The following is a 26,980-nucleotide window of genomic DNA, read 5'->3' on the forward strand; positions in this document are numbered from 1 at the left end:
GAAGAATCATAGAATGGTAGGGGTTGGAAGGAACCTTTAGAGATCATCTAGTCCAACTACCCTGGAGAAGCAGGGTCACCTAGATCAGGTGACATAGGAACACGTCCAGGTGGGTCTTGAAGACCTCCAAGGAAGGAGCCTCCACAACCCCTCTGGGCAGCCTGTGCCAGGGCTCCCTCACCCTCACAGTGAAATAGTTTTTTTCTTATGTTTAAGTGGAACTTTTTGTGTTCCAGCTTCATCCCATTACCCCTTGTCCTGTTGCTAGCTACTATAGAAAAAAGGGATGTCCCAACCTCCTGACACCCACCCTTTAGATATTTGTAAACGTTAATAAAATCTCCCCTCTGTCTCCTCTTTTCTAGACTAAACTGCACAGTAGTAGCATTTCTTGCAACTTCTCTTTCTGTGTTGAGGTTCCTGAGTGTGCTTTCCTGAAACTTGTATAACCCCTGATCAATATTTCAGATTGAAAAGGTATGTGTGTTTTGTCTTGTGAAACATTAGTAAGATCACCTCTCAGTCTCCTCTTCTCCAGACTGAACAGCCCCAGTTCCCGCAGCCTTTCCTCATATGAAAGATGTTCCAGTCCCCTGATTATCTTGGTGGCCCTGTGCTGGACTGTCTCCAGAGTTCTCTGTCCCTCTTGACCTGAGGAGCCCAGAACTGGACACAGGACTCCAGATGAAGCCTCACCAGGGCAGAGTAGAGGGGGAGCAGAACCTCCCTTGACCTGCTGGTCACACTCTTCTTGATGCATCCCAGGATGCCATTGGCTTTCTTGGCCATGAGGGCGTATTGCTGGGTCATGATTAGTTTATTACCAATCAGGACTCCCAGGTCTCTCTCTCTGCAGAGCTGCTCTTCGGGAGTTCGACCCCCATCTTATACTGGTGTATGGGGTTGTTCCTTCCCAGGTGCAGGACTGTGCACCTGTCCTTGTTGAACCCTCTCTGCCCAGCTCTTAAGGCAGTTGAGATCCCACTGAATGGCAGCACAGCCTTCTGGGGAATCAAGAAAATTCCTTCACAAACATGGAGTTTTAAGCTATCTATTCCATGTACTAAGACAACTCTCTTCTCAGTAAATTCAGAAATCTGAATTAGGAAGTATATATTGGAACGGATTGGAATGACAGGAATGGGGTCAATCCTGTCCTTCAACAGTTGTAGGAGATGAAATGGTGCTGAGATGGAAAGGCAGGTTTAAGTCCAGTGCTCTGTGATTGCTAAAACTTGCCTCTTATTTTTAAACATTCAATTTCTATGTAGAAGTTGCTAAAATAGAAAACACACTGAGGAGTCTCTTTGGCACTCAAATGCATCTACTTGAAACAGGAGTAGAAGAGAGTTAAAACATCTTCATGAACAAAAGCCAGTAGCTGTATAGTGTGAAAACTGAGCAGTTTGGCCAAAGCATTTATAGTAGTGGAAAATATTTGTATTAAATCATTTTGAAGTCCAGAAAACCATCTGAAGCTTTAGTATTTTTTGTAATAAAGATTAATAGAACTTTATGCTAATGTGTCATAAAGAAGAAATAGCTCATTTAGGTACAGTATGTTCCTTATCTGTCCTACTTATGTATTCTCTTTTGCGGTTACAGACCTCTAACAAACATTGGCAAGACTTGCTGCTTCAAATTTTGTGCCTGTTAAGACTTTTGAGGATTGGGAGCGATTGGTTAAACAATTTGGTTTTTTTTTTTAAATAAAGTTCTCTTCAGACAGGAAAACAATACAATGATAGCCATTTTTTTACATAGTGTACTCTTGCATTTCAAGAGATATAGAAGTATAGGGAAAAATTTTACTGTCATTCTCTCATGGCACCAAAAAAACCCCACAAACCAGTAGAGAGGAGGAAAAGGAGACAGACCTACAAAAAGACGCTTTTATTTTGAGATCAGATAGAGACAGACTTGAACTGTAAAGAAAGTGGAAAACTATACAGACACACAGCTGGATCCTGCAGGCTACCTCATATGGGGGGGATCCATTATCTTAAACGCAGCTGCCTCTGTAAAGTAGTGAGACGAAATCATAGCAACCGTATGACTCAAGAGATGTTGTGCAAAACACATGCAAGGAAAACTCATTTGGCTTTAGCACGATAAAAATATGAATAATTCTTTAGAGCTTTATGTGACCGATTGTGAAGCGTATTCGTTTCTTCTCCATTAGGAAGGTGCCGCTGGGGTCAGCCCACAGATCTGGGCAGTTTCTCGGAAATGTGCCTCCAGGGACAGGAACTTCAAACCTAACGCCCAACAAACAACTCATTCTGGGCAACATTTGTATTGTAGTACTTAATAATACTAATAATAGTAATAAAAGTCTTCCTTGAATAATTGGTGACTTGCCAGCTGAGTGCTTTCCAAAATTCATTGACCTGCTGTTTTCCAAGATTGACTGTGCAGGAGGAGAAGAGAGAAGCATATCTGAAAATATCTGCGTAAATGCAATGGACAGGAATAAAGCTTGCAGGCTGGATTTAGTTGAAATAATAAAATCCTTGTCTCTGGAAAAATGTCACGCGAAAGAGCAGAGCTCATGTCTGGTATTGATGTAATAGGAAACTCTTGAGACTGGTATCATCTGAGAAGGTGTCTGGTAAGATACAGATCCTCTGGAGTTTGTAGCCTCAATGGCAGGGTAAAGTGAGACTATGAGGCCTTGCACGTGAATGGGTCTTCATTGAAGCTTCATCATTGTGTCCTTTTGTCCATCCCTCAACTGCACCTTTAAATTGATGACACTTGGGTAAAGAGAGCCTTGTAGAGAGCAGGTTCATCTGTGGAGTTGCAGTCTTGTAGTTCAGATGGGCAGGGGGAAGTCTCCTGCCTTTGATGTGCTGCTTTCCATTGAGGCAAGAGCACGTAAATTGGAAGGGAAGTGTCATGGCCTTACCACCATCTTTTGTCCCACGGTTTCTTCCTGTGCGTCATGCATTCTACAGGGTAGAGCTAAAAAGTTTTCTTTGAAGGCAAATAACCTGCAGATATTCTGGCAACTATCTTTCACTCAGGAAAACCAGGGAACTGGAGTAACCCCAAGCCTTAAAAAGTTTCTTCATGTGACAATCAGTTATAAGAGACCTTTTGCCAAACTAGTGAAACTGTCATTGTACATACAGCTGGAGCGGAAAGGTCTTCCTGAAAAGTTTTCATGGAGTGGTCGAAGAAATCCAAAGGAAGGGAATTGATATTCACCTCCCATCACCTCTTTGCTATGTTTTTTTCTACAGTTCACTTTGTTTCCATTTTGCTTTAATGAAGATGCTGCTCTTACCCAAGTTGAAGTTTTGATGCTTGTTTTTACTGAATTGCATCTTGTGTTTTCAGGTCATTTCTTCAACTGATCGGTATCTTTCTGTGTTTTCCCAGGAGTTTCAGCAGATGTCTAATCCCTTAATTTGGTATTGATATGAAATTTAATAGCAGTGCTTTTTAATGCATTTTTTCAAGCCATGGATGAGAATATTGAGTGATAGGACCCAGAAAAACACCCAGAGGAAGTTTGTTTGATTTTTAAAAGTAATCAAATATTAAAAGAAACAAGGCTAGAATAGGTGCTGGTTTAATTTGCTGGTCAGTTCTAAAGCAGCGTGGCAGCACCTGCGTCATTCCTGGCAGGTGCCTACCTAATCTGCCCTAGTGGTGGCCACTTTGCATTTCGCTGACTTACTGCAACGTTTTTCTGTTTCCAGTTTGAGTGTTGATTTTTGATAACTGTTTTCAGAGTATTTGCTTAAAGCCAGATTTTCACTCATTCATTCTCTATTAATTCTCAAAGACAGTTGTTAATGCAGCCTGACACGGGCAGTTTCCCAAGTACACTACCTGAATGTCATTCAGTCTCGCTTATTTCCAAATGTCAGATCTTTCTAATTCTTTCTAACTTGCTAGTTTCTATGCTACACCAATCTTTTTTGTATTCAGACATAGAAATTTGACACAAATTCCACTATTCTTCTAATGTTAGACAGTTAGGAAATGAAGTAGGAGATCGGTCTTTGTGATTACAGCACATGGCAGTTTTCCTGTCGAACTGTGAGCTTTTTGCAGATAGTTCCTTAAATTTTGAACAGCTTTGTTTGTAATTGCCTAGCTTTAGGTATTGTTTGACCACACTTGTTGGGAGGAGAATTTTTCATTTAGAATCTTTCTCTGATGTATATTCTGCATTGGTTTAGAATCTACCATTGTCCAAACCTTTTGTATTTGTATTCCAGTGTTACTTACATATTACAGATGCAAAGTTACCAGTAAGTTTACAAAAACTGTACTTGTGTGTGCTGGTTTCTCTCCTAATTGTGTTAGAAGTATGAAACCTCTGGTATGGTAGGTAAACAAAACTGAATTATATCTAAATGAAATTTCCAGGGTTCAGCTTGCTGGGTAGTAAAGCCGAATCGGTATTTTTATCACGTTCCAGCTTCCTTGCAGCAATGTAGACAGAAGTAAATGTAAGGGTTTGGAGTTGCAATATTTTTTTTTGTATTTCTGGTTTTAAAAACTAATTATTTTGTGATTTTAAAAAGTAACTATTTGGAAATAACCAAAATGTTTTGAAAGGCAAGAAGAGAAGCAGAAAAATAAATTTCAGAATGTTTTTTAAAATCAATGCCTATTATATACGATGAGAGAAATTGCAGTTAAGACACTTTATGTTCCAGTGCAGATTGGTCAGTGATGCTTTGCTATGTTAGTCTTCCCTGCACACCTCTGGAAAATGTTCCCTCTGCTAAAGCTGTTACAGATTTGCTGACCTCAGCAGTATCGGGGTTTTCCTTTTAGGTTGGATTTGAGCTGGGTGACATTGTTCTGCAAAGCTTCAGGTTGTAGTCCCCAGCCTGCCTCCCTGCCTTTGGACCATAAAGGGCTTCCATGACATGATGACTGAGGGCATCTTATTATTTCAGATATATTATGAAATTTCTAAGGATGCCCACTGCTCGCTCTACTGGGAAGAAAAAGATTAAAAAGGAGGAGAAAAAAACCAAAAAAGACAGAGATACACCTGAAAAGTGCAGGAGGCTTAGAATAAACCTCAGAAACTACCCTCAATCAGTTGTTGCTGGCAGTTCTGCCTGGCCTGCGTATGTGCTGCCAGCCACAGGTGTGCCCCATTTGAGTTAATGCTCCTGCCAGTGGAGCCTCCTCAGTGTTTTCTGTGTTGGGAAATTTTTGATGGTGAAAGGAGTGAGGAGATTGTGTAGAATAAAATGATAACTGGGACTGGGGAGCTATGAACTGATTTTGATTGTGGGGTGCCTTTCCAGTTTCTTACTTAAATAACTTTGTGTCTGAAAGCAGGCTAAAACTGATCCTCTTCTGATTATTTACTGGCACTTGTGTTTATTTTGAAGGTGCAGTTCTTAATGATTAGGGGTGCTTGTCAGAGTTGTTGTTCTCTAAAGCCTGGGTTTCCAGACCACAAGACTCATCAGACAACTATTAAACTGTAATCTTCTTTAGTGTCAGATGATCTAAGGGATAGGATGCCAGTAAAGGTTGTATTGGTGCCTAAAAGTTTGAGTTGGTGACCAAGTGAAGAGAACAAAGAAACATTTTTACAAGACACATGAAATTTGGCAGTAGCTGGATCCCAGCTCCCTTAGACTACTGCTTGTGATTCGCACCAAGGGAAAACACTGCTCCAGGAAAATAGTGAAAACTCCATGTTTTCCATATTGGCTTCCTCCCTTTATCTCTACGCAATTCTTTCCTTGTGATATCTAAATTGTTCAAGTGGAGTGATCCTACTTAGGTTGCTGTCAAAGGGTCTTCATGCAGAAGCCCATTTGCCACCTTTTCCTGTACTCCATGGTCATTTTTTTGAAAGATTTTTTTTCCAGAGTTGCAGTTACTCTTGTTTTCTGTAGTTCTGGATGCAGTAATATTTATCCTTAATCCTGATGACTGACCATCTTTCTCTGTATAAACTTGGCTTGCTTCAAGCAAAACCCCCACACTTCAGTGATTCCAAGAAAAAAGGAACATAACCACAAGGTTTCCCCAAAGATTCTGCATACAGCTGATTCACTTAACCTCAAAGATAATAAATTATAGAAAAACTTGGACTGCTTCCACAAATTTGTCATGTTCTGTAATAAAGCTGAGTTCCTTTCTTTTTTTCTGAGAGACTGAAGGAGACTGTTCAGTCAACTCAAGTGTACTGTTGAACATGTTTGTGGAATGCATAACACCACTATTTTGGGACATGATTATTCTGTCTGACTTGTTTCCAGTGCCTTGGACTTTTGTGCTATTACAGGAAGGCAGAATATATAACAAAGCAGAAAAAAATAATGTTTTAAACAATAAATACTCTCCTCCAGGAAGAAAAAAAAAATCTGTGTCTTGTTGAGCAACAGGCGAGATCACTGATGTCTTGACCAATGAATAAAGCTTTATTAAAGTACTTTAGAGAAGTTGTCTCAATAATTTAATGACACAGCTTGCTTTGGGACAGTGGGCTAGATTCTTAATGAGGAAAGATCACCTTCTCTTCTACCGCTGTATCAGTTTCACCACAGAAAGCCTTTTCTCTTCCAGTGGCACTTAGTGATGTCAAACACACACTGTTTGTGCCAGAGCATATAAAAGCTGCATAATAATGTTCCCCATCTTAGATAACTTATTGTGTTGATGTAGTTACTGTAAACACTTGAGCTTACGAACAGTGGTTTCAGTGTTTACAGTATTCATTCCTAAGTACTGGATTTCTACTGTGCAACTTTCCTTTTTTGTACTAAACTTATTTTGTACTATACTTTTACCTTGGTATTTCTCCATTGCTGCAATAATTATAATGCTTTAATGCTGAATTTTTCTTTTCCTTTTTTTTTTTTAAGCTAATCTAGCCTGACCATATTCTCTGACAATTGGCTCTGTGTATGAAAGCAGCATCCCATCTTAACTTCCTAAAATTTGTGAATACCCTCCTTGGGAGTCATTCTTAATAAGCCTTTCATGGCCTTTTGTTAAAAAGTCATAATCTTTCCTGAAAGTCTTCTGCAGCAATATTCTGACCTAGGTGTTTGGTTTTCAGTATATTTCTGCATGAATTAAGCCTCCTCTAGCGTGGCACCCGTTTTGCAAGCAGAATAGAAGCAAGCCCAAATCTATGATACGATTACCAGTGCAAGACATTGCAAGTACATGCAAGACCTCATGGGGTTAAGGAGCTGGCCAGTGTACCTCAGAGCCTGCCCACTCCCCTCCATCCAAGCTGGATTTGTTCAGTTATTTTAGTGGTTTTTACTTTAGGGTGTGTTACCAATCATACAGTAAACAGTTTTACTCTTATTATCAAAAACAAGTACTCATTTTAAACTCAAACCCAAAAGAATTCAGACTATTGAATTGGTGTGGCATGCTGTGAATGCTGAGATCAGCTCTGCTTCACATGCTGGAGGAGCAAAAGGAAGAGATCTGGCAGGGGACAGTAGTTAGCTCAGCATGTGGCATTTGGAACAGTGTAAGAGAATGGGAAATGTCTGCAGCTTTCTTTTCTCTGCCCTTCATTTGGAAATTATTCTGACTAGATTTCAAGTCATTACTCTTAATTTCCTTTATCACTTGTGTCTGTCTGGCAGTTAGTTTCTGTCACTGTTAGTTTTTTCTGTATTTGAGCAAGCAACTGCCATGAAAAAGGCCTTTCTAGAATGGGCCAAAATTGCCTTTTAAGTGGATACAGTAGTAATTAGACTGTGCTATAAAAGAACAACATTCTGAGAAGAGAAATAAAGCCTATGGGATGTATAGTCAAAGCCAAGGATATTTAAAAGTAATTCTAATTGTTAAAAAGTTAAAAAGGAAAGAAAATGCCATATGTATGCTAAGAACATAAATTACTGGTACAGAATGGTGAAATCACAGAAGTTATTGGCTTAAAGAATATCTCAAAAAGGTTTCTGTAGTATAGCTCAGATACTTTGCTCTATAAGATACTGTCAAGAGGTGTTAATTCACATGCTTTTCTACAGCAAAATAGTCTGTGACAGATGATTACTAAAGATATGGTTAATATATGTTAGCTACATATATTCCTTTGTATTTAAATATGCATAAATTGCCTATGTTTTAAGGCGATGAAAAGTAATATATGACTATTAATATTGTCTTCTTAACACCAATTATAAAACTCAATTATAAAAGCAATTGTAAAACTCCAAGTTTTCTTACTCTTTTTAACAAATCAATAGTTTTCCTATTATAACATTTCTAATGTGTTAACTTATTTAGACAATCAAAATGAAAACATCTCTTGTTTTAGTATGGATTAAAATGAAACAATTTTACTTTGCTATGAAGTTCATAATAACAAGCTGATCCTACATGGAAGTTAAATCCTGAATGAGAGCAAAAGGAGAGGCACTAGGAGGGTTTTCCTTGCTCCCCACACAGGTGTAACTCTCGGTTTTTGGTTTTCAGTTTTTTATTTAGTTGTTCTTTCCTGAAATGTTGACTTCCAAGTGCACCTAACTGTGTATGGAGCAGCTACTTTTTTGGGAAGCCACACACAACTCTGTTAGCAGTCTGGGAACTGAGTATTTTCCATATCAATTGGAATTGTATCAGAGAACTGGATAATAGAAATTATCCTGAATGTAGGGAATCATTCACATTATCTATGGCATTAAATGAGTCAACTATGTTGTTCAAAGGATGTTTTTTGTTTCAAGTATATAGAAATATGAGTTTCTGGTATGTTACAGAAAATTCATGATTTTGGCTTTCTATGGGAAGTCACTGTTCTAGCCTTTGTAGTTACCTACATCTGTAAAAGAGCAAGTTTTGGATGTTGGGATTTACCTCTAGATAAGCTAGAAGCTTTTTTGGCTCGTGTTTCTGTAGCTTCATAATGTATGCTAAAAAATATATTAAACCCAGAAAGAAAAATACTTCTGCAAAATAATCTTGACTGTTTATTGTACATGGCAATACATCACACTCATTCACACAAAAACTTCTCCTTCCTGCCCCCTGGATCCAGAAATCTCTGATTTTTCTGTCAATGAAAAACTATGAGAAACTGTGTTCTTTTGGACAGGTCACTTTGGTGCCAAATCATGCTTTGCTCCCACTAGCCTGCATTGCCCCAGGGTTGATTGTCTGCTTGCCCATTCAAGACCCCAGGAACAGAGTTACTCACGAGTGGGACATACGTCTCACAGTCCTTCTCCATGTGATCTTTGGATATCTAGTAAAACATTCTTATGTGCCATACTGATGTAAGGTTAAAGCAGAGTTTGTTTTTACTGTCTTTGGTGGGTGGATGACTGAGAGGAGAAGCATATGTGGCCCAAGGGGAACTTCTAAGCTTGCTGCAAGGTTTCATCTTCTGCTGGGGTGTGTTGGGAAACTCCTGATTAATCCTTTGGGAGACAGGTTCAGAGAGGACAGTTGCAGGGAAGATAGCCTATGAGTGTGTGGGAGGATGTATTTTATATATCAGTGTGTTTTTGTAAGTAATGGGTAAAAAATCTGAAATTGTTGCCTCTTTTGTTGTAGAAGGAAGTGCTTAAAAGTGTTTTTTTGAAGCTTTTTTTTTTTTTAAATTTTCCTGAAGCTTTTTATCTGAATTAAAAGAGCATTTGGAAAGGACAAGTGCAAATACATCAGAATACAACTCCAATTAATACAAATAATCTCAGGAAGAAAACCGTGTCTTGGAGGTTGAGGAAAATCCATGTTATAAGAGAGACAAGAGAATGCTTGTCAACTACATCAGACCAAAACCCGATGAAGATGTTTGATACTTTCTCATTTAAGAAATCTTTTTGAGGTTAATTGTGCTCACTTGCTTAAAATGTACAAGCACACAGATGACAGTTTTGGTTGTGCAAATAATTGAATGCCATGAGTTTTTAATTAGAGCTGCCTTGACCCATTTAGGTTTTTTGATAAAATAACAGTGTATATCTAATCTTTTATCAGAAATGTGACCAAAACAAATAGTTTTGCTTTTCTCTTGTTAATCCAAAGTTAAAGCAGAGGTTATTTATTTTCTGTGAATTATTTGACACCACCGAACCAGTGGGATAGAGATACACTGGTTCCATGAGTGTGCAAGTTTTGAAGTTGCATTGGATGACTTTTGTTTATCTCCATCCTTCTTCTTTTTGTAGGAAATTCCACTTACTTGGATGACCATGGGCCACCCCCTCAAAAGGTGAGCTGCTGTTATTTTGTGTTTCTTTCTTCTTTTTGTGTTTAACTGTGTCTTGTTTACAAAGCAACTCTGCTGAGTTTACATTCATGGCATTTGGCCTTTCTGACTTTTTTCTTATTCCCATAATAATATCCTATAATATAATGTATCTAAATAATATCTTTTGTTCCTATAATATGCTACAATTTTCTGTCTGATTTAACTAATGTAATTCTTGTCATTGAGTCAGGGGAGGCAGAATTTTAGCAATGTTTTATCTGTCAGCATGTTTGTATGAAAAACAAGACAATGCAATTGGAGCTAATAAGGCAAGTGAAGATGGGCTTTTTGCTGGCAGGAGTTCCTAAAACATGGACTCCGCTGCAGTCGCGATGCTTTCAAGCAGTGCAGTAGGATATATTTAGTCAATATGTATGAACGTGCATGCTATGAATGTGCGTAATGAGCCCTCTTACAGGGACATAGTACACTGCTCTCATCACGTGTGACTGCTGCATTGACTTTTCTCTCACCATCATCATGACACCACATGACATTTCAGGTGAGGACCAGTATTGTGATGATTTCTTCAAGAGGAAAAAGAGGAAGCAAGCATTTATGGTCTCCTGTATTGTTTTCTTTTGTTTTACCTTGTGTTGGTGTATTCTCTAAAACACAACTTGTGTCTGACTTTCCAGACAAGATGACTATTGTAACTCGTTTTGTATAGTAGTATGGTGGTTTAACCCTGACTGGGTTCCAGGTGCTCACCAAAGCCATACTATCACTCATGCTCCTAAACTGGACAGGAAGGAGACAAATATAATGAAAGGCAGGTGAGTTAAGGACAGGGAGAGATCACTCAGCAGTTACCATTCTCTGGGATCAGAAAGAGGAGTGGAGATACTGTGGTTATATATATGGTAATAATTAGTCATAGCTAATTTAGATAAAGTAGCCCATGGCTTCCTTGAATATTAAACTTTTCAAGTAGCTTAAACAGAACTTAGATGCCTGAACGCTATTGTAGATGTTAATCATATCTGAGTAGAAACTTGTTTTAAGAACTCCCTATGAAAAGGTAATATTCCATGGTCACTTCTAGCCAAAAAGTTGAGTCTGTTGATGAAAGAATAATTTTTTTTTTCCTCAGCAGTGCAGAATTCACACTGCGCTGGTGTGGGTGAGCAAGAGCATGTCTGTTTTCTAGTTTAGTTTTCAGGCAGATTATTTTGCTTAGCTGTTCCAGTAAGGAAAAGGGTGTAATCTATGTAAGAGTTTTTCACCTTGAAAATTTCATAGACACTTTGATTCTTTTCAGGATTTGACATTACAGATAAATGGTGCTGTGGATGTGAGCTATGCTCCAGTGGGCAATAGCAGTTTTATCCCACCCAGATGCAGTTCCTCTTTACATTATGAAAGTTTCTTTTGCCTATCTAAACATATCATTTTGGGCATTGTTCACACAGCTTCCTCATCTGCATACAGCTCAGCTGTCTGTAGAAAGGCCAGCTGATTAGATAACTACACAACTGATTGATTGGTTGTATAGCCACTCTTTGGTTAGTTACTTACAGTCACTGAAGTTTTTGGGCTTCCTCTGTAGTCATCCTCACTCCTGAAAGTCTAATGAATAGCTCAGTGGAATAGCAGGCTATAGCCTTGCATAAATTATAGGTATTTTGCTTTTTGAAGTATTTCCTGCATTTAGAAGCATTGATAAAAGATGAATGCACATTTTGATCATTGCCTGGACAACATGTAGGCAAATCTGCTTGTTCTTGGATGGGAGTATTTTTGTTTTGGTTTTCGTTCTCATAATCAAAATGTGGATGGGGATTGGTAAAAGGGTAGATAATTCCTGGTATTTACTTAGGGTCATGTTGTGCATGAAGATGCTATTGCTTGTAAATCCTCATGCATTACACCATTGGCTAAGGGCAATTATTTACCCTCCTTACAGCTTCAGCTCTCAATTGTGAACTCTGCCTGTGTCAGTGAAACTGAATTCACTGTAATTATCGTTATCTTTCAGGTAGCTTCTGTTCATATGACTAGATAACTGCTTACATTTAAACTAATAGATGGTTAAGGTCAACGAATGGTTTCATTTGACATATAAAAAGGTGTCAGAAGAATTTAATCCTGAGTCCAACACTTAAAATTTTTCAGTTATTTCAATATTTCAATACCAATAGTATTTTCAGTTGTGGTCCTCTCAAAGCACAGATGATGTGATGTAGCATGTGTAGTTCTTTAGTAACATGTGTAATGCACAGATGAAAAAAACCTTCTATTTGTTCCTTTCAGTCCTAGCAGTCACTTACCCTGGGATACATACCTTTACTCCTCTGCATTCAGCTGTGGTCAGTCCTACATGGCACTATCATGTGGAGCTCACCAGCTTTTTCCTAATGCCCTAAACGTATTCACGTGGGGGAATTACAGCATACCCTGAAGGCAATGGGGTTAGATAGGTTTTCAGTTTCAGACTGAAAAGGATTGAAATTTTATGTGTCTGCTTAAAAACTAGAAATGAAATAATGAATAATTCATGGCCTGGGGTTGAAATGACTGATAGCTAGTGTCAGTGGTATGTAGTTAGCTGTAGTGGAAGGCCACCAATAGTTGATACACATTGGTCTGTAGCTGTTTTGCAGAATATATTGCAGTGGTTTTAGTTTCGGCATTTTTTCATGGCTAGGTGCCAAAATTTGTCAGTTTTTAAATACTACAGGGTTTTTTTCCCAGTGGAGGAACTGAAAATAGCACTTGTTCTCTGAATAAGGAATAGCATTATCACATTTCAGGAGATCAGGTGCTGGGTTATTTGTTCAAATAAAGATTGCAACAGCAATTTTCTTAGTGCAATAAGAGAAGGAAGGCATGAATCTGGTTCTCCCTTTAAGGCCAGTTGAGCTGGCTTTTCAAGTCTTCCTTGAGTAAAGGTTTACTTGACCTCTAAAGATTTGCAGTGGTTGCCTTTGCCCAAGGTATGAAGGTTACCAAGCCAGTGGTATAAAGGTAATGTCTGGCATAGGCCACTCTTGTTTGGTATTTAGGCACCAGAGACTTGAACAGAGATGGAATAGTCCTAGATTTTCACATGTGTTAAGATGGATCTGTGTGTCCTTCTCTACAAGTAGGTGCAACTTTCGGTAACCCTGAAACCCTAGTCTTGCTGGTATTATGTGACACACAAAAGAGAATATAGTTGAGCCAAACATAACCTCCTGCTCTGTCAGTAAATGTTAACTCTTCAAGCTAAAGCACTTGAAATTCTTAGTTCAAATCTCCATCCCACTACCTCCTGAGATTTTTTTATACACATTTGAAAATATCTGTTTTAAGGGATTTTCACACTGACTGTTTACCCATTCTGTATAGATTACAGTCTTGAGTGATGCCTATAGGTGATGCTACCCAATTTTAAAAACACCTTTGAAATTGCACTTCATTACTGACCGATGGTGCTCAGTTGATATATTTAATATCTGAGCATTTCAGTGAATGAAACAGGTGTGTATTTTGTTCCATTTGTTTTGTGTATTTAGTATTTTGTTTTGTGTGTTTTAGTATTTGGGCTACCTATTTCTGTAGCAAAACTTCCAGAGGTTTTTTTCCACCATCCAGGATGGTGAAGCCAGCCTTTGAGGACAAATGATGAGATCTTTATGGAGCCTACTCTTGTTATTGATTGAAAGCTTTTCCCCTGAGTACTTGGCAAGAATATCAAGGTATGTCCCTCTTTTGATGCAGCTGTCTTCTGTGTGCACAAATCCTCTACACATATATGACAGGTAAATTACATTCAAGTGATATATTTTCTTGTTGATTTTCCGATGGGATACATGTCATGGACCCAATGTCTCTTGGCAGCTGTTTGGGTGTCAGCAAAGCCCTGTGTTTAGTATGTGTGACAGTGCTTCAAAGCTTTAAGGGAATACAAAAATGTATGTGGGTCAGCATGAGATGAACATGAAAACGAATAAAATACATACACGAAATAAGTTTGATCCGATTTTGTTGTTTTGAAGCTGCAAAGTGGATAAATAACTCTTTCACCATTCTTTCAGTTATTACTCTGTACTTATGTGATAATTGTACACATTTTTCCGTATGGATCAAGACTGTGGGTAAAAATAACAGAAACCTGGAGTGACCTTTGGTGTGAATGTACTGTAGCCAGTCCTTGTTGGCCTTCATTGTCAAGCAGATTTTTTGTTTTATTTGACTTTAAATCTTACTAGAAGTTGATGTCAGCATTACCTCCATTACATTGAGGTTTTGCGTTCATCAGGCTTGTCAGCTTTATTTTTTTCCAATTCTTTTGATAACAGAACTAAGATAACAGCCAAGAGCTGTGCATTTTTCTTTTAGTTTCTTTTTTTAGGGGTTACTTCCTGTTTTATTTGAACTTATGTTTTAGTTCTAGCCATTGTTTTTGAGAACACAGTTTTATACTTTCTATGCTCTACAGTCTTAAGGGGGTAGATTTGTTAGGGATGAAGTGTTTGATTTTTTAAAAAACAAAACTGAAAAGCAAGATTTGTTTCCTTTTAGGTACATGCTTATTAGGGAGTTGAAGAGCATGAGTAGGAGTGTGGGTGTTTTTGATAGAGTTGAAATTCTCTGTTTAGCTGTTCTGAAACAAATGGTAGATAATCTTTAAAGCAATCTATCCAAGGCAGAGTAGGAAGATTTCAGTGATTAAAAGAACCCTTATCCTGCTTGTTAAATGAAGACTTGTTTATGAGATGATCATGTAGTATGAAAGTTTTCAGATGACAAAAGTTGTCAAAGTTTAGAAACACTAAAATAGAGTGGTTACCTGTGGTTACCAGACTGAATGACTGGCTGATAAAGTCAAAATATTAAAAGAGAATTCAGTGAGTGCCTATACCACAAAGATCCCCTTTGTAGCTTCTAGTACTGTTTTTCTGTATACCTGAGCTTTTGAGCCTAATAGAGTCAATAAAATACTACAATTTTTTTAAAAAAATACTCAATTTCCCTCATTTTATTAAATATGATGTGAAATAGTTGTCAAAATATCTAGAATAATTTTATGTACTTCTAAAATTGTGTTCTCCTTCCTTATAAATGACATCTAAATTATATTTAAAGGGAAGAAAAAAAGTTATTCTTTCAGATTTTCCCATTGGCTGTAATTGGTTAGAATTATAATTGGTTAGAATCTTGCTGAAGCTACAGGTGGTGAATGATAGAGCATACTAGGATTATGGAGATGTTGTCAAAAGCTAGAATTGAATCTGCACTATTAAGTGTGAATTGGATCAAAAATATTTGAATGGAATTCAGGTATTAATTTCTGTTTGGTTTGTTTGTATTCATTGATCAAGAATCTTCAGGACAAGAAATTATTCTAGTCTGTTATTTACCAAAATCCTAGAATCATACAATGATAGGAGTTGGAAGGGACCTTTAGAGATCATGTAGTCCAAACTCCCCTGTTCCACCTAGATGGGGTCACATAGGAACATGTCTAGGTGGGTTTTGAAAACTTCCCAAGAAGGAGACTCCACACCCTCCCTGGGCAGCCTGTGCCAGGGCTCCCTCACTTGAACAGTGAAATAGTTTTTCCTTATGTTTAAATGGAACTTTTTGTGTTCCAGCTTCTTTCCATTACCCTTTTTTCTGTCATTTGAGACAACAGAAGGAAGTGATGCCCCAACTTCCTGACATTCATCATTTAGATATTTGTAAATACTGATAAGATCCCCCCATAGTCTCCTCTTCTACAGACTAAACAGCCCCAGTTTCCGCAGACTTTCCTCATAAGGAAGATGCTCCAGTCTCCTGATCATCTTGATGGCCCTGCACTGGACTCTCTCCAGCAGTTCCCTGCCCCTCTTGATCTGGGGAGCCCAGAACTGGACACAGGACTGTTACCATTAAACACCTCTGAAATAATCTCTGTTGACCTGAAAAAAAAAGGTTAGGGTTTTTTGCTAGAAGAGAAACTTGAAAATCTGGAACTTGAGATACTATGGAAGCTTGCAAAACTAGGGGAAGAAAAACCCAAACCAATAAAAAACCCCCAGCCAAATAAAAAGTCTGGTATTATTTTGAAAGCCTTATGGTTTTGAAGACAAGCAGTCTTCTATTCCAGCTTTGCAAAACTATAAAGTGTAGTTCAGGAAACAGTAAATAGTGGTGAAGTACTTCAATAAGGGCCATAAGCTTTAATAAAAAATGAGATTTTGAAGTCAACTGTGACTTCAAAATGAGTAGTGAGTAGTGAACAGCAGAGTCAAAACATCGGACAGAGGATAGGGTGCTTGACTGGGCTGAAGGGACCTGTGTGAGAGTGGTGGTATCATGGTAATTCAGGTGGAGTTTGGGTGAGTAACAAAGGACAGGGCAGTGAAGTCATGAACAGATCATTCTCGAGACAGCACCTATGACACCCCAGCATCCTGGAGAAGCGTGGAGGGCTTTGCTCCTGCCACTATTAGAGATTTTGAGTAGGTGCAAGGGTAAAGTCCCCCCATTGAAATGAAAAGGAACCGTGCCTTGGTTAGCAGCAGTGAGGTTTGGTTTGCCCAAGCAAACCAGATTAATAATTTCAGATTGCAGAAGGGTGAAATGGGAGCACTTGATGCTAGGCTTTATCCATTTTTGCCTCTGACATGTAGCATCTCCAACACCACAGGATCCACTTGTGACTCAGATGTGGACTGGTCAGTCAGAGAAGGTATTCTGGGCCTTTGAATAACTTTAGATGACACTGTGATATCTACTGTGTTCTGACTCTGCTGGAAGAGTTGGCCAGCAGCACATTGTCCTAGCTGTAATTGCTTCTTGGTGTTGCCCCTTCCAGGTGGTGACACATTGTCATGGACTACACTTGAATTTGTTATCTAGGGAAGCTGTGATGGAAATTCAGTTCCTTTGAGTTCCTTTAAGCGTGTGAAGCCAGGGCATCTTGGAGCCAGCTCATCAGTAATGAGCTTGTGGCATAGAATTCATCAGAACTGGCCTGTTTTAGAAATTAAAATTCAGTTATGGCTATTAACAACCTTTATTTGACACTGCAATTGACTTGTAAAGTGCCTTTGCAAAGTGCAATGGAAAAGGCAAACATGCTGGAGACATTAAAATAAGACGTGAAATTACTGGAGTGGGCCTAAAGTAAAGGGTAGGAGGGCAAAAGGAAACCCAGTATGGCAGATCCTTGGCAGTGGTAAAACCTTGAGTTGTTGCACTGGTTGCAGTGTAATAGATAGCCACAATAGGTACAAAAGGGTTAAACTTTAACGTGAAGAAATAGTAGTATGTACAGAGGAATAAATTATTTAGTCTACCACTCACCACATTCAAATTCAATATTATTGGCTTCAAGGGTGAATTTGTGAGTATTGTATTGGAAAGATAGAAACTACTTTAAGATAGTTAGGTTACTTAAGGGAGCACCAATGCCATGATGTATTATAAGAAGCTTTAAAACCAGGCTTAGCTACTTAATATCTCTTATTTTCTAAGTATCCAATGTGGGCTGGTAAGTAAAGTAAGTAAACATGTGGTTTGGATGCGATAGGATTTACTACTTAAATAGAGAATGACTGTGCCAGTGTGTCCCGAGCATATCACAAGCAGTACAAAACTCTGGGCTCAGGAGGAAAACCAGAAGTTTTACAGTTTCAAGCTAGATATACATATAACATAAAACTACTCTGGAGTTAAAATCTGTCTTGCACAAATTCTGCAGCTTTAGAGGGTTTTGATATTGCATGGAAAACCTTCCAGTGGAAAACTGGGTAAAGTGACAGCAAAACTCTTAACCTACCTGAATTTATGGTAATTCCCTCAATGAGAACCAGCATCAGTGATATAAGCATCCTTATATCGTTTATCTCTTTTACCTTTTTATGAGATAGGTGCATACAGTAAGATGACTTCCATAGTGTGATGAAATTTACAAATGAGAAATGGACATAACTGCTTTTTCTTTTGTAATATGCATACACTCATGTAGAGGTAAAGGAAAAAAAAGAGTGATGTCTTTACTCTCTGCACCCCAATATGCTTTGATACTTTTAAATGCCATCTGGGGATGTATTAAAAAGATAGGTCTGCAAGATATGAAGAGTAACTGTTTAGTTCTCTTTGGCATTAGAGTGCAACACATAGCACTATATCTAATTTTGGTCCCAGAAGGGGTGAAAAAGTTGCAGAGGAAAGCAAGAAGAATGAAGAGACAGTTTAAAAGTGTGCTAAGGCAAAAAGAAAAGATTTGGTTAATCTAGCAGGTGTTGGTTGTACTCCCTCCCCAAGCAATTATCTGTTTGATAGGGTGATTCCCTCTCACCTCCTTTGTCTCTGAGAGGAGCTGTAGCTGCCATCCCTTGCATACAGCAAGTGCTGCTGAGTGATGAGAGCCAGGAGTCCTGCTCACACCTCCAGAGGCTGTTTAATGTTAGTGACGACCTAAAACTGCTGAGTGAACAAAGCATCTGCCCTTTACCAACCTGTATGACTGTTTGTATACATGTGCTGGATTTTATTGTTGCTGTAACTTCACATACCTGAAATAAACCTGATTCTGCACTCTCTTCAGCAGGGAATCTTATGCAGCAGGTTGCAGATGTAGAGATTTTGCTCAGCTGTGAGCTGCTGCTGTAGGAAGATAAATGTAAGGTATAAAAGGAGCAAAATGAAATGTGTTGACAGGATGCAGCCAAAACTTTGAAAACTTGATATTTGACCTTCTCTTTGTAACTTTCCTAGGTTACTATGATATTATCATAGTTTCAGCTTGCTGTATGTATAGCCATTGGATTTTGTAATAAGACTTAATCTGAGACTTACCAGGCAGGCTTCACTATGTTTTGGACTGAGCTCTTTTTAAATTTGCAAGGGAGCAATATTTCTTTGCAGAAAAAAAATATTGGAAGTTTTGATATTGGCTGTACAGATCTGGTTTGTGACATTATCATGAGCCATTAGTTTTGGCAGATACTTCATAGCAATGCTCTTCTTTGGTCTTAATAAGTTTGACAGCTATGTCTACAACCAGTGTCCTGTTGCTGCTTGAGCACCATGCTTATGTTTTCAATTTATTTTGGTACTTAGGGATGTTGAATTATTAGAGAACACATTTTAACTTATTCTTCCAAATATCCCAGCTGCCAAACAGATGAAATGCATTTTTGGGGAGAGGAAGTCATCCTTTTTCAATTAAATTAGATGCTTAATGAAAATGTGACAGAACAATCCTCTGTTTCATCTTCTGCCTTATTTTCAGTGCTACACTGCAGCTTTCTGGCTTTCAAACTTTGAAAACAAACTTCACCCATACCTTTCTTGTGGTTTCTAGTGTATTTTCAGCAACCCATAGAGAAGATTGTGATGTTTGATCTGCTTTAGAGTTGATTCATTCCAAAAGCTTGTCTCTGTCCAGTGTGATTGCACACTACAGATGGATCTTGACATAAGTAGACTGATGTGCTTTAGCTGGGGAAGAAGGAAGCTAACTAGTTGTGGGTTTTTTGGCTTATCACTTTTTCACCTTTCAGTCACGTTTTATGTTGACATATCTTTGTTAGTAATTCATTGTAATTGTTTTAAAAGTGAGTAAGTGGTATTTGTTTGGAATGAGATTTTGTGCAGCATCAGGTTTGGAATGTGTTGTCTCTTGATAATCTTAGAGCTTGTCTTTAAACAGACCATGGCAAGCTTGTGACAAACCTCAATTTAAAAGAGGCATCCGGTGGATCTAAAAGGATCTCAAAGCTGGTAACTGAATCATCTGAACTGTTGTCATGAAACCCACAGTGTGAGAACAGGTATTCTCTGGAAACCGTACAAGATGAGCTAAAAATGAAATGCATTCATGTGGGTAACAAGGTTGTAGAATTTGTTGATGTAGTAGGTTGTGTAAGAAATTCTTTAGGCAAAAGGCAAGGATATGCCTTCAGCATCCCATATGTAATCTTTGGGGGTACTGGAGGAGGAGAGATACTGGAGAGAAAGGGACTGCTGAGAGCATTCAGGTTTGTAAGTGCCTAACAAGCATCTTCCCCTGAGCCAAATGAGCCTTTGCTTTGACCCAGTAAGCCATTTGTAAAATTCTTATAATTCTGTCTCAGATGGACAGGAAAAAGCCATTAAGAGGTTACATTGAAAACATTTTTTTCTATGTAGAGATACTGAACATCAACAAATGTTTCACTGCTTTCATGATCTTATCAGTCTTGTCTGGCTGTTGGTTGGCTTCATTCACCTAATAAACATGGAACGTGATCTGACCGCAGCTTAGTGTCTACTCGGAAAGGAGAAGCCAATTCTGGCACCCACTGCTGAGTACTTATCCTTCTCATGAGCAAAGCTGGGGTCCCTCTCTGAGGTTGTAAAGATAATGGATTGCTTTCTGAGAACATGTATCTCTGACATATTTGTCTGGGTCAAATTGTACGTGGGCTGGGAAACTTTTGGCATATGGGCAGTTGTACTGGATTCGGCTCAGTAAAAGTGGAATGATGTATGCTTTTGGGTGGATCCCTAAACTGTTGACAGTGCAATTAATTATCCACCCTCATTTTTTTAAATGGTGCAAGGTTTACCTGGAGACAAAGCCACCACTGAAGATGGAAGCCCAGGCTTTTGTCAGGACATCTGAGAAACAGCTTACCTCCCAAGACTGGGAGACTTACCCTGTGGAGCTACTTGACAGTCGTTCATGATGCAAATTCATTTTGGGTTAAACTTGATTTTCCTTCCAATTTTTGATGGTTCTTGACATCTTCTTTAAGTGTGCAAAAAAATCTTAAAACCTCAGTTTGAACTGAAAAGTAAATTGTTATGTAACTTTTCAAACTCTTGGAGAGAGCTGTTGTAATTGTACTGTGGGTTTCACTTTTTTTATAGCTGTAAGTGCTAATTCATATAGCTCCAAAGTGAATTACATGTTTGAATTGTTTATATCACCTCTGGGCTTTGATACAGTGCTCAATAAAGTCACACTATAATTATTTTTGAAGTTGCATATAGTTACACAAGTGTCATGTTGTTAGAGCATCACCTCAGCAGTTAGTCTACATGATACATACTCTCATTGTGAAACAAAATGTACTCCAACTAGCTTTTTGTAAATTGCCAACTACTTGTTTCTGCTAGTGTAATAGGAGCTTTCTTTTCAAGTGCCTCCTCTACCATCATCTCTTATACTGTTTGAGTCTGTCGTGAATATCATGAGAGGGAAAAGAAAGAAGTTCCTGCCTGATAAAGTTTTGAGTTTCTTGCATTTCTTGATCTGCCTGATAAAAACTTAAGTTGCCGGAAGAAGTATTTCTTCTTCTAACTACTTCGACATTGTGTAATATGCAGAAAGCAGATTTGCAGCGTCATAAGGGAACTGACAAATACTTGTTTATGTACTGAAAGCCTATCTACTGCGTGGCTTTGTGTACTGGGCACATTTTCTGGTGTGTGAATGGAACGATGACGTAAACAGAGGAAACATGAGCCGAGCTTCAGCAGTGCATCCCCTAAAGCTCGCCACATTCGTCAGTGCCGCCAGTGAAGTTCTGATTACCATTAACAACTGTATCCTTCTGAAGTAAGCTTTGAGGTGTAGCCTTTATCGTGAATCTTGTCCGATTTTATCTAAATGCATTCAGATGTTTGTTGAATCAAGGCATTGATACATTGATCTCCTTTAAGCTAAACTGTTGCCTGGAAATAATAGCCCATTATTTCAGTTTTCTCTGTCTACATTGAATACTTGCTTATGGTTTCTTTTTGGGGGTTGCCATGGTTATGGTCTGTGTGCAAAAAAGAGTTGGGTTATGTAGAAAGGTGAGTTTCAGAAACAAAAGTGGGAACTTGCCAAACTTCATAGCAATTGTTGTTTTTTTAACTGGTAAAGTTGTTTGTGCTTTGGTCTTTGTAAAGTCTCCATTCTGCTTTAATTTTATTTCATTTTAAAAGGATTATATTAATAAGATTCCCACAGAGTTACTGGCTAATCAGATCAGGGATTTAATTAGAACTTGATTGAAATCTTGAGGCAGCAAAATTCCACTTGAAATAGAATGGAGTACCAATGAAGAAAAAATCTTGCTAGATTGCAAAGTTCAACTCTGCCATGAAAATCAAAGCAGTTAATAATTATGAAGCATTTTTAAACATTTCCATTTGCCTGCAAACTCTCATCTTTTATCACATTCCAGGATGCTAGGTAAACCCATGCTGCATGTGCTCTTGCTCCTTCACTGACACTCATTAGCATCTACTTAGCATTTCCCTTGAAGACTTTCACATACTTGCACAGCATAGTATGCCAAAAGTGTATGTCTGGGTGGAGGAGAAACTCTCATTCCACAAGTTCCAGTGGTAGTGTGTGGATAGTGCTGCCAGGACCATGGTAAACACCAATGCTGGTTTTTATTATGTGAAGAAATAAGCCAGAATAGGGATAGTCCAGAGCATGACTCGTGTGTGTTCTTGCATAATAAGATCTTTCATGGTAGCGTCCCTGGTGTTGTAATCAACATAATAAAATAGGTTTAAATGTTAACCTTTCAGAAATCATTAGCAGTTGTTTTGGAAAAGGTTAGCTACAGCTCTAGCACACAGATGTTAAATTCATCACCTTTGGAGTTCTCTAATCATTGAGGCTAGGATTTTGCATTTCATAGGAAGCAAGGCTTCTGAGGGAAGGAATGACAAGGAATGAGGGGGTTAGTTTTCTCATAGAAAACTCTAAAAATGTTACAAAGTGGTAAAACTAGGTATGTTATGTGGGTTTTGTATGAACCTTGAGAGACCCATGTTTACTTGCTGAGCCAGCAGACATGGTGTCCTGGAGTCTGGAAAGCTTAAATGAGACTATGATCACCAAATCCTTATCCCTTCCCCAGGTGATCTGGAGAATGGTAGCTTCCATGTTTATATTGCAGTGAAGGATATCCTAAAGCAATAGTAATGCTCTTTTGGTCATGAAGAGTAATGTTGATAGCAAAGTGCCACTGTGTTCCCTTTAGATAAGAGACTCCAGATTTTATTTTATTTTATTTTATTTTATTTTACACTCTTTGAAAGTAATCTGAAGGTTGCCCAAGGAATCATTTTGCTTCCCTGATGATGATCTATTAGCTGTTGAAATACTGTGAGAAATGCCAGAAGCCCATATGCTTCATCTGACTGCTTTTATGTTGGAAATCCTTCTGCTGGGAGAACATGATTGCATCAACAGCAGAAGTAACTGTAGGTTGAGACACACTATTGCTTTGGCACGTGAGCCATTCCTTATGCTGAACACGTGTTGCCTAGAACATTGGTGCAGGCCCTGTGTTGGAAAACATTTTGTGTCTTAATAGAAAAATAAGCTTTCCGTGAGTGCTATGTATGTGCTGTTGCGGATGAAACTGAGAGCTCCTGACTGTGTTAGCCAATTTAAAAGGCTTGAAAACAGATGCCTCTTGGCCTATATTATCAGAGGCTTCTGCTATACACCAAATACTTGTAAATTGTAATAGTGTGACTTTGGAATGCCTTGTACTTGAATGAATGGGCATCACCCAGGAACAAAACAAGATGCACCCTGTATACTTCAAGATAATGAATTCCTACTTGCTTGTTCTGGTTTCCCAAGGAGGAGATCATAGTGCAAGAGTTAGTGTGGACTGGAAACGGTTCCCAGTGGGCAGGTTGGATGTGACTGTTCTGTTTTGAGGCGTAGTGAAAATTACCTGTATGGAGGTGATCAGGCTTTGCCAGTTGGCTTCCAGGCCACCTGTGGCCCTGGCATTATTGATTCTGCAAGTGGATGCCTAGCCTATGGCATGATTTTTATTTTCTGCAAATCTCTTTGGAAAATTCATATTTGTATGAAGATTCATGTTTATTTGGAAGATACATGTTTATTCGTGTAGCTACCAGTCTACACTTGTATGTTAAACTGGAGCATAAGGTAGAAATCTTGGCTTGACACCTACTGAGCCGTATGTTCCTGTTCTCAAGAGCTTCTAGCCTGCTGATGGAAGTGAATACTTCTCACCTGGGCAGGGCCCTAAAAATTCTCCTCTATGTAACTGTTTGCTTATGGTCAAAACACTCTGAGATTCAGAGCTACACTGAAACAAAAATGCCAATATACTGACTCCTTTTTTTGTTTATTTTTCTTCCCCTTCTTTTTCAATCTTTGTTTAGGTACTTCCTTTCCCCAGCCAGGTGGTCTACAATAGAGTTGGAAAGTGTGGGAGTCGAACTGTGGTTTTGCTTTTGAGAATTTTATCAGAGAAACATGGATTCAACCTGGTTACATCTGACATCCATAACAAAACAAGACTGACCAAAAATGAACAGGTACGTTACTTCTGCTCATCTTGGATCTTGTTTTCTTACTGTGTTTGTTAAACTGAGAAACAAAGGAATGTGCTAGCAGAAATCATATTGAAAATTATACTCCTTTGACCTGAGTAATCAGCCAGAATTCCTCATCCTCTAAGTGACTTCAGTTAATAGGAGAAATCAATGGTAGAGCCAAGAACAACATGATGTTGAAGCTAACCAGAAAAAACTGACTTCCAGTGAGACAGTGCTTGAATTTAGTCTGCATAGCAGTTAGTCCAGCAGTGAAGGAAGAAGGGTTAGTACAAGTGAAGTTAAGTACTAACAACTTCTGGAACCAGTATTAATGTAACTTCAGGGCACAGCCATTTATCATATAAGCAGGACAGCTTATTCACGCCTAGCTTGAGTCTCCTTAAGAAGAGCAGGAGTAAATAATAGCCTACAGGAGGGTTTTTACTTGCTTTCTTAATTAACTTCTAGTATTCACTTGCTTCAAAAAGGTGTTTCTCAAGGCCACACTAACCCATGTTGCTATTAACTGACGCTTCCTTGATCCTATCTCAGCCTCTTGCTCATCTACCCTTTTCATGTTACCGCACAGCCCTCACTCTGAGGCAAGTGAAAATACCACATGAAACCTCTTTACCCAGGTATCTCTTTTAATGTTTCCATGAAGTTGTAGAGGACGTTATTTTTGCAGCTTTTGATTCCACAAAACATCCAGTTGTTAAAATTCCCTTGTATTTAGGGTAACCACTTGCCCTTTGTGAATATTGCTGCCACCAGTAGGTATTGATGCGAGTCGTACAAAAAACCTCAGATTCCAAAGTGTCCGGATGTAGTCGGATGCTGTGCACACGACTGAATGTGCATCATTGCCCACAACTGCTGTTTTTATCTGCTACTCAGGTAATGACAGCCTGCATCACTCCTGGGAATAGTGGCCTGCACACTGCTAAGGGCTGTATGTGATGTTCCACACACAGACGTAGGCCTGTCGCTGGCATTGCACTGATTAGGGGGGGATTTATTTGTAGCCTGTTTATGAGTGTAAGTCTTATTCTAGATACAGCAGTTCATTCCAAATGGAAATTTGGAAGCAAGTGTTGCTCCTGCAGGTCCCACCTTCCTTCCTTCCATGGTGGCCATTGGAGGCCCACTGGCAGCCAGCTCACCTAACCACACACAGCGCTCAAGTTCAGCCTGAGATGGGGACCGGCTGGCCAGAGCTGCCACACCATCCCAAATGCTTCTGTGCATGGCTGGGTATGACATCCCAGGGAAAACTGTGGGGGGGACAGTGTCTCCCCAGTGCCCCTGCCTGTGGCTGAGGCACAGCTACTGCAGCATCCCACTGTGTATCCTACCAACAGCACTGTGGAACTTGGGGAATCTACAAAATGGGCCCATCAGGTCAGGATGAAACACTTCTGTGCTACAGAGCCTGCCTAGTTAGTTTTTCTGCTTAACTGTTGGAAATGGCATAGGGGATTTCTGTGGGTGGTATGACTGTTGTGTTTCTGGTTGTTCAGAGTTTGTTTTGACTATGTCCTTCAGTGAGTCTCATTGCTGATTGGGAGATTATGCATCATAAAACCTAAAAACCTTTCAGATATTAATAATCTCCAGCATTCACCCTCTTCACTTACTTTGTTTTAGTTGCTTCTCTGGTAGATGGATTGTCCATTGTTAGACATGATACAACATCACATCTCAACAGTCTTTTGTACTTTAATTCAGCATCTTAAGATTCCAGAGAAGCCCAGACTTGTTTTTGATGCAACCAGTGTACTGACAGAGGATAAACACCTATGTTACTTTCTGTACTCCAGAAGATGTTAGGTTACTAGACAGCAAATATTCTGTAACAGAGAGGATGCTGGACATATTGCTACAAAGCTGATGATATACTCTATAGGTTGCCCTACTATAACTTGAGTCTCTCTGTTTTGATTTATGGCTTATTTACATAGTTACAATAGATTCATAATTTAATGAGTACTTTTGCTGAAAAGTGCCTTTGATCACTGGGAAACATGCCTGGAGACAGAAGCTGTTCTGTTGTTCACGGTATTTTTAGTTGTCTCATTTTTTATGAGCAGAATATTAAACAAAATTAGTTATTTTTCCCACCTTTAATGTGCTGTAGACAAGAGGAGGTTAAGAGAAAATGATCTTAAGCTCTAGATATTGGAACAAGAGAAAAGAGAGTTGAGCTGGGCTATAGACTTCCAGCATGAGCATGGACTCCTAGCTTGAGATATGTCTCTTCCTTCTGTCATTTGTCTCTCCTGTGTTTGGTTAAAACCCTGATCCAGCCAAGACTTTTCTGTAAATATTTAGCTTATGCAGTCTGCTGTTGTTAAATAAAAGTTAAGCATGTAGGTGTTCTTAATGACTGTAGAGACTGCACATAACTGGAATCTGTGTTCTCATTGCCTTTTCCAGTCTCCTTCGTACTAAGAAATTTTCCTGAGTAATGTGTGCCTGCCAGCAATT

General features: G+C 38.9%; 1 protein-coding gene across 1 annotated transcript in view; it reads left to right on the forward strand.

The window, feature by feature from the left end:
* The window catches only part of UST (uronyl 2-sulfotransferase), a 160,571-nt gene that overhangs the window by 52,778 nt on the left and 80,813 nt on the right, over positions 1 to 26,980 (forward strand). The window contains exons 2-3 of the mRNA XM_061991682.1: positions 10,137 to 10,180; positions 24,338 to 24,493. Of these exons, the coding sequence (XP_061847666.1) occupies positions 10,137 to 10,180; positions 24,338 to 24,493 (200 nt within the window). The remainder of the gene's footprint in view (positions 1 to 10,136; positions 10,181 to 24,337; positions 24,494 to 26,980) is intronic.

This window comes from Colius striatus, chromosome 2, assembly GCF_028858725.1.
Source record: "Colius striatus isolate bColStr4 chromosome 2, bColStr4.1.hap1, whole genome shotgun sequence".
NCBI classification, from domain to species: Eukaryota; Metazoa; Chordata; class Aves; order Coliiformes; family Coliidae; genus Colius; species Colius striatus.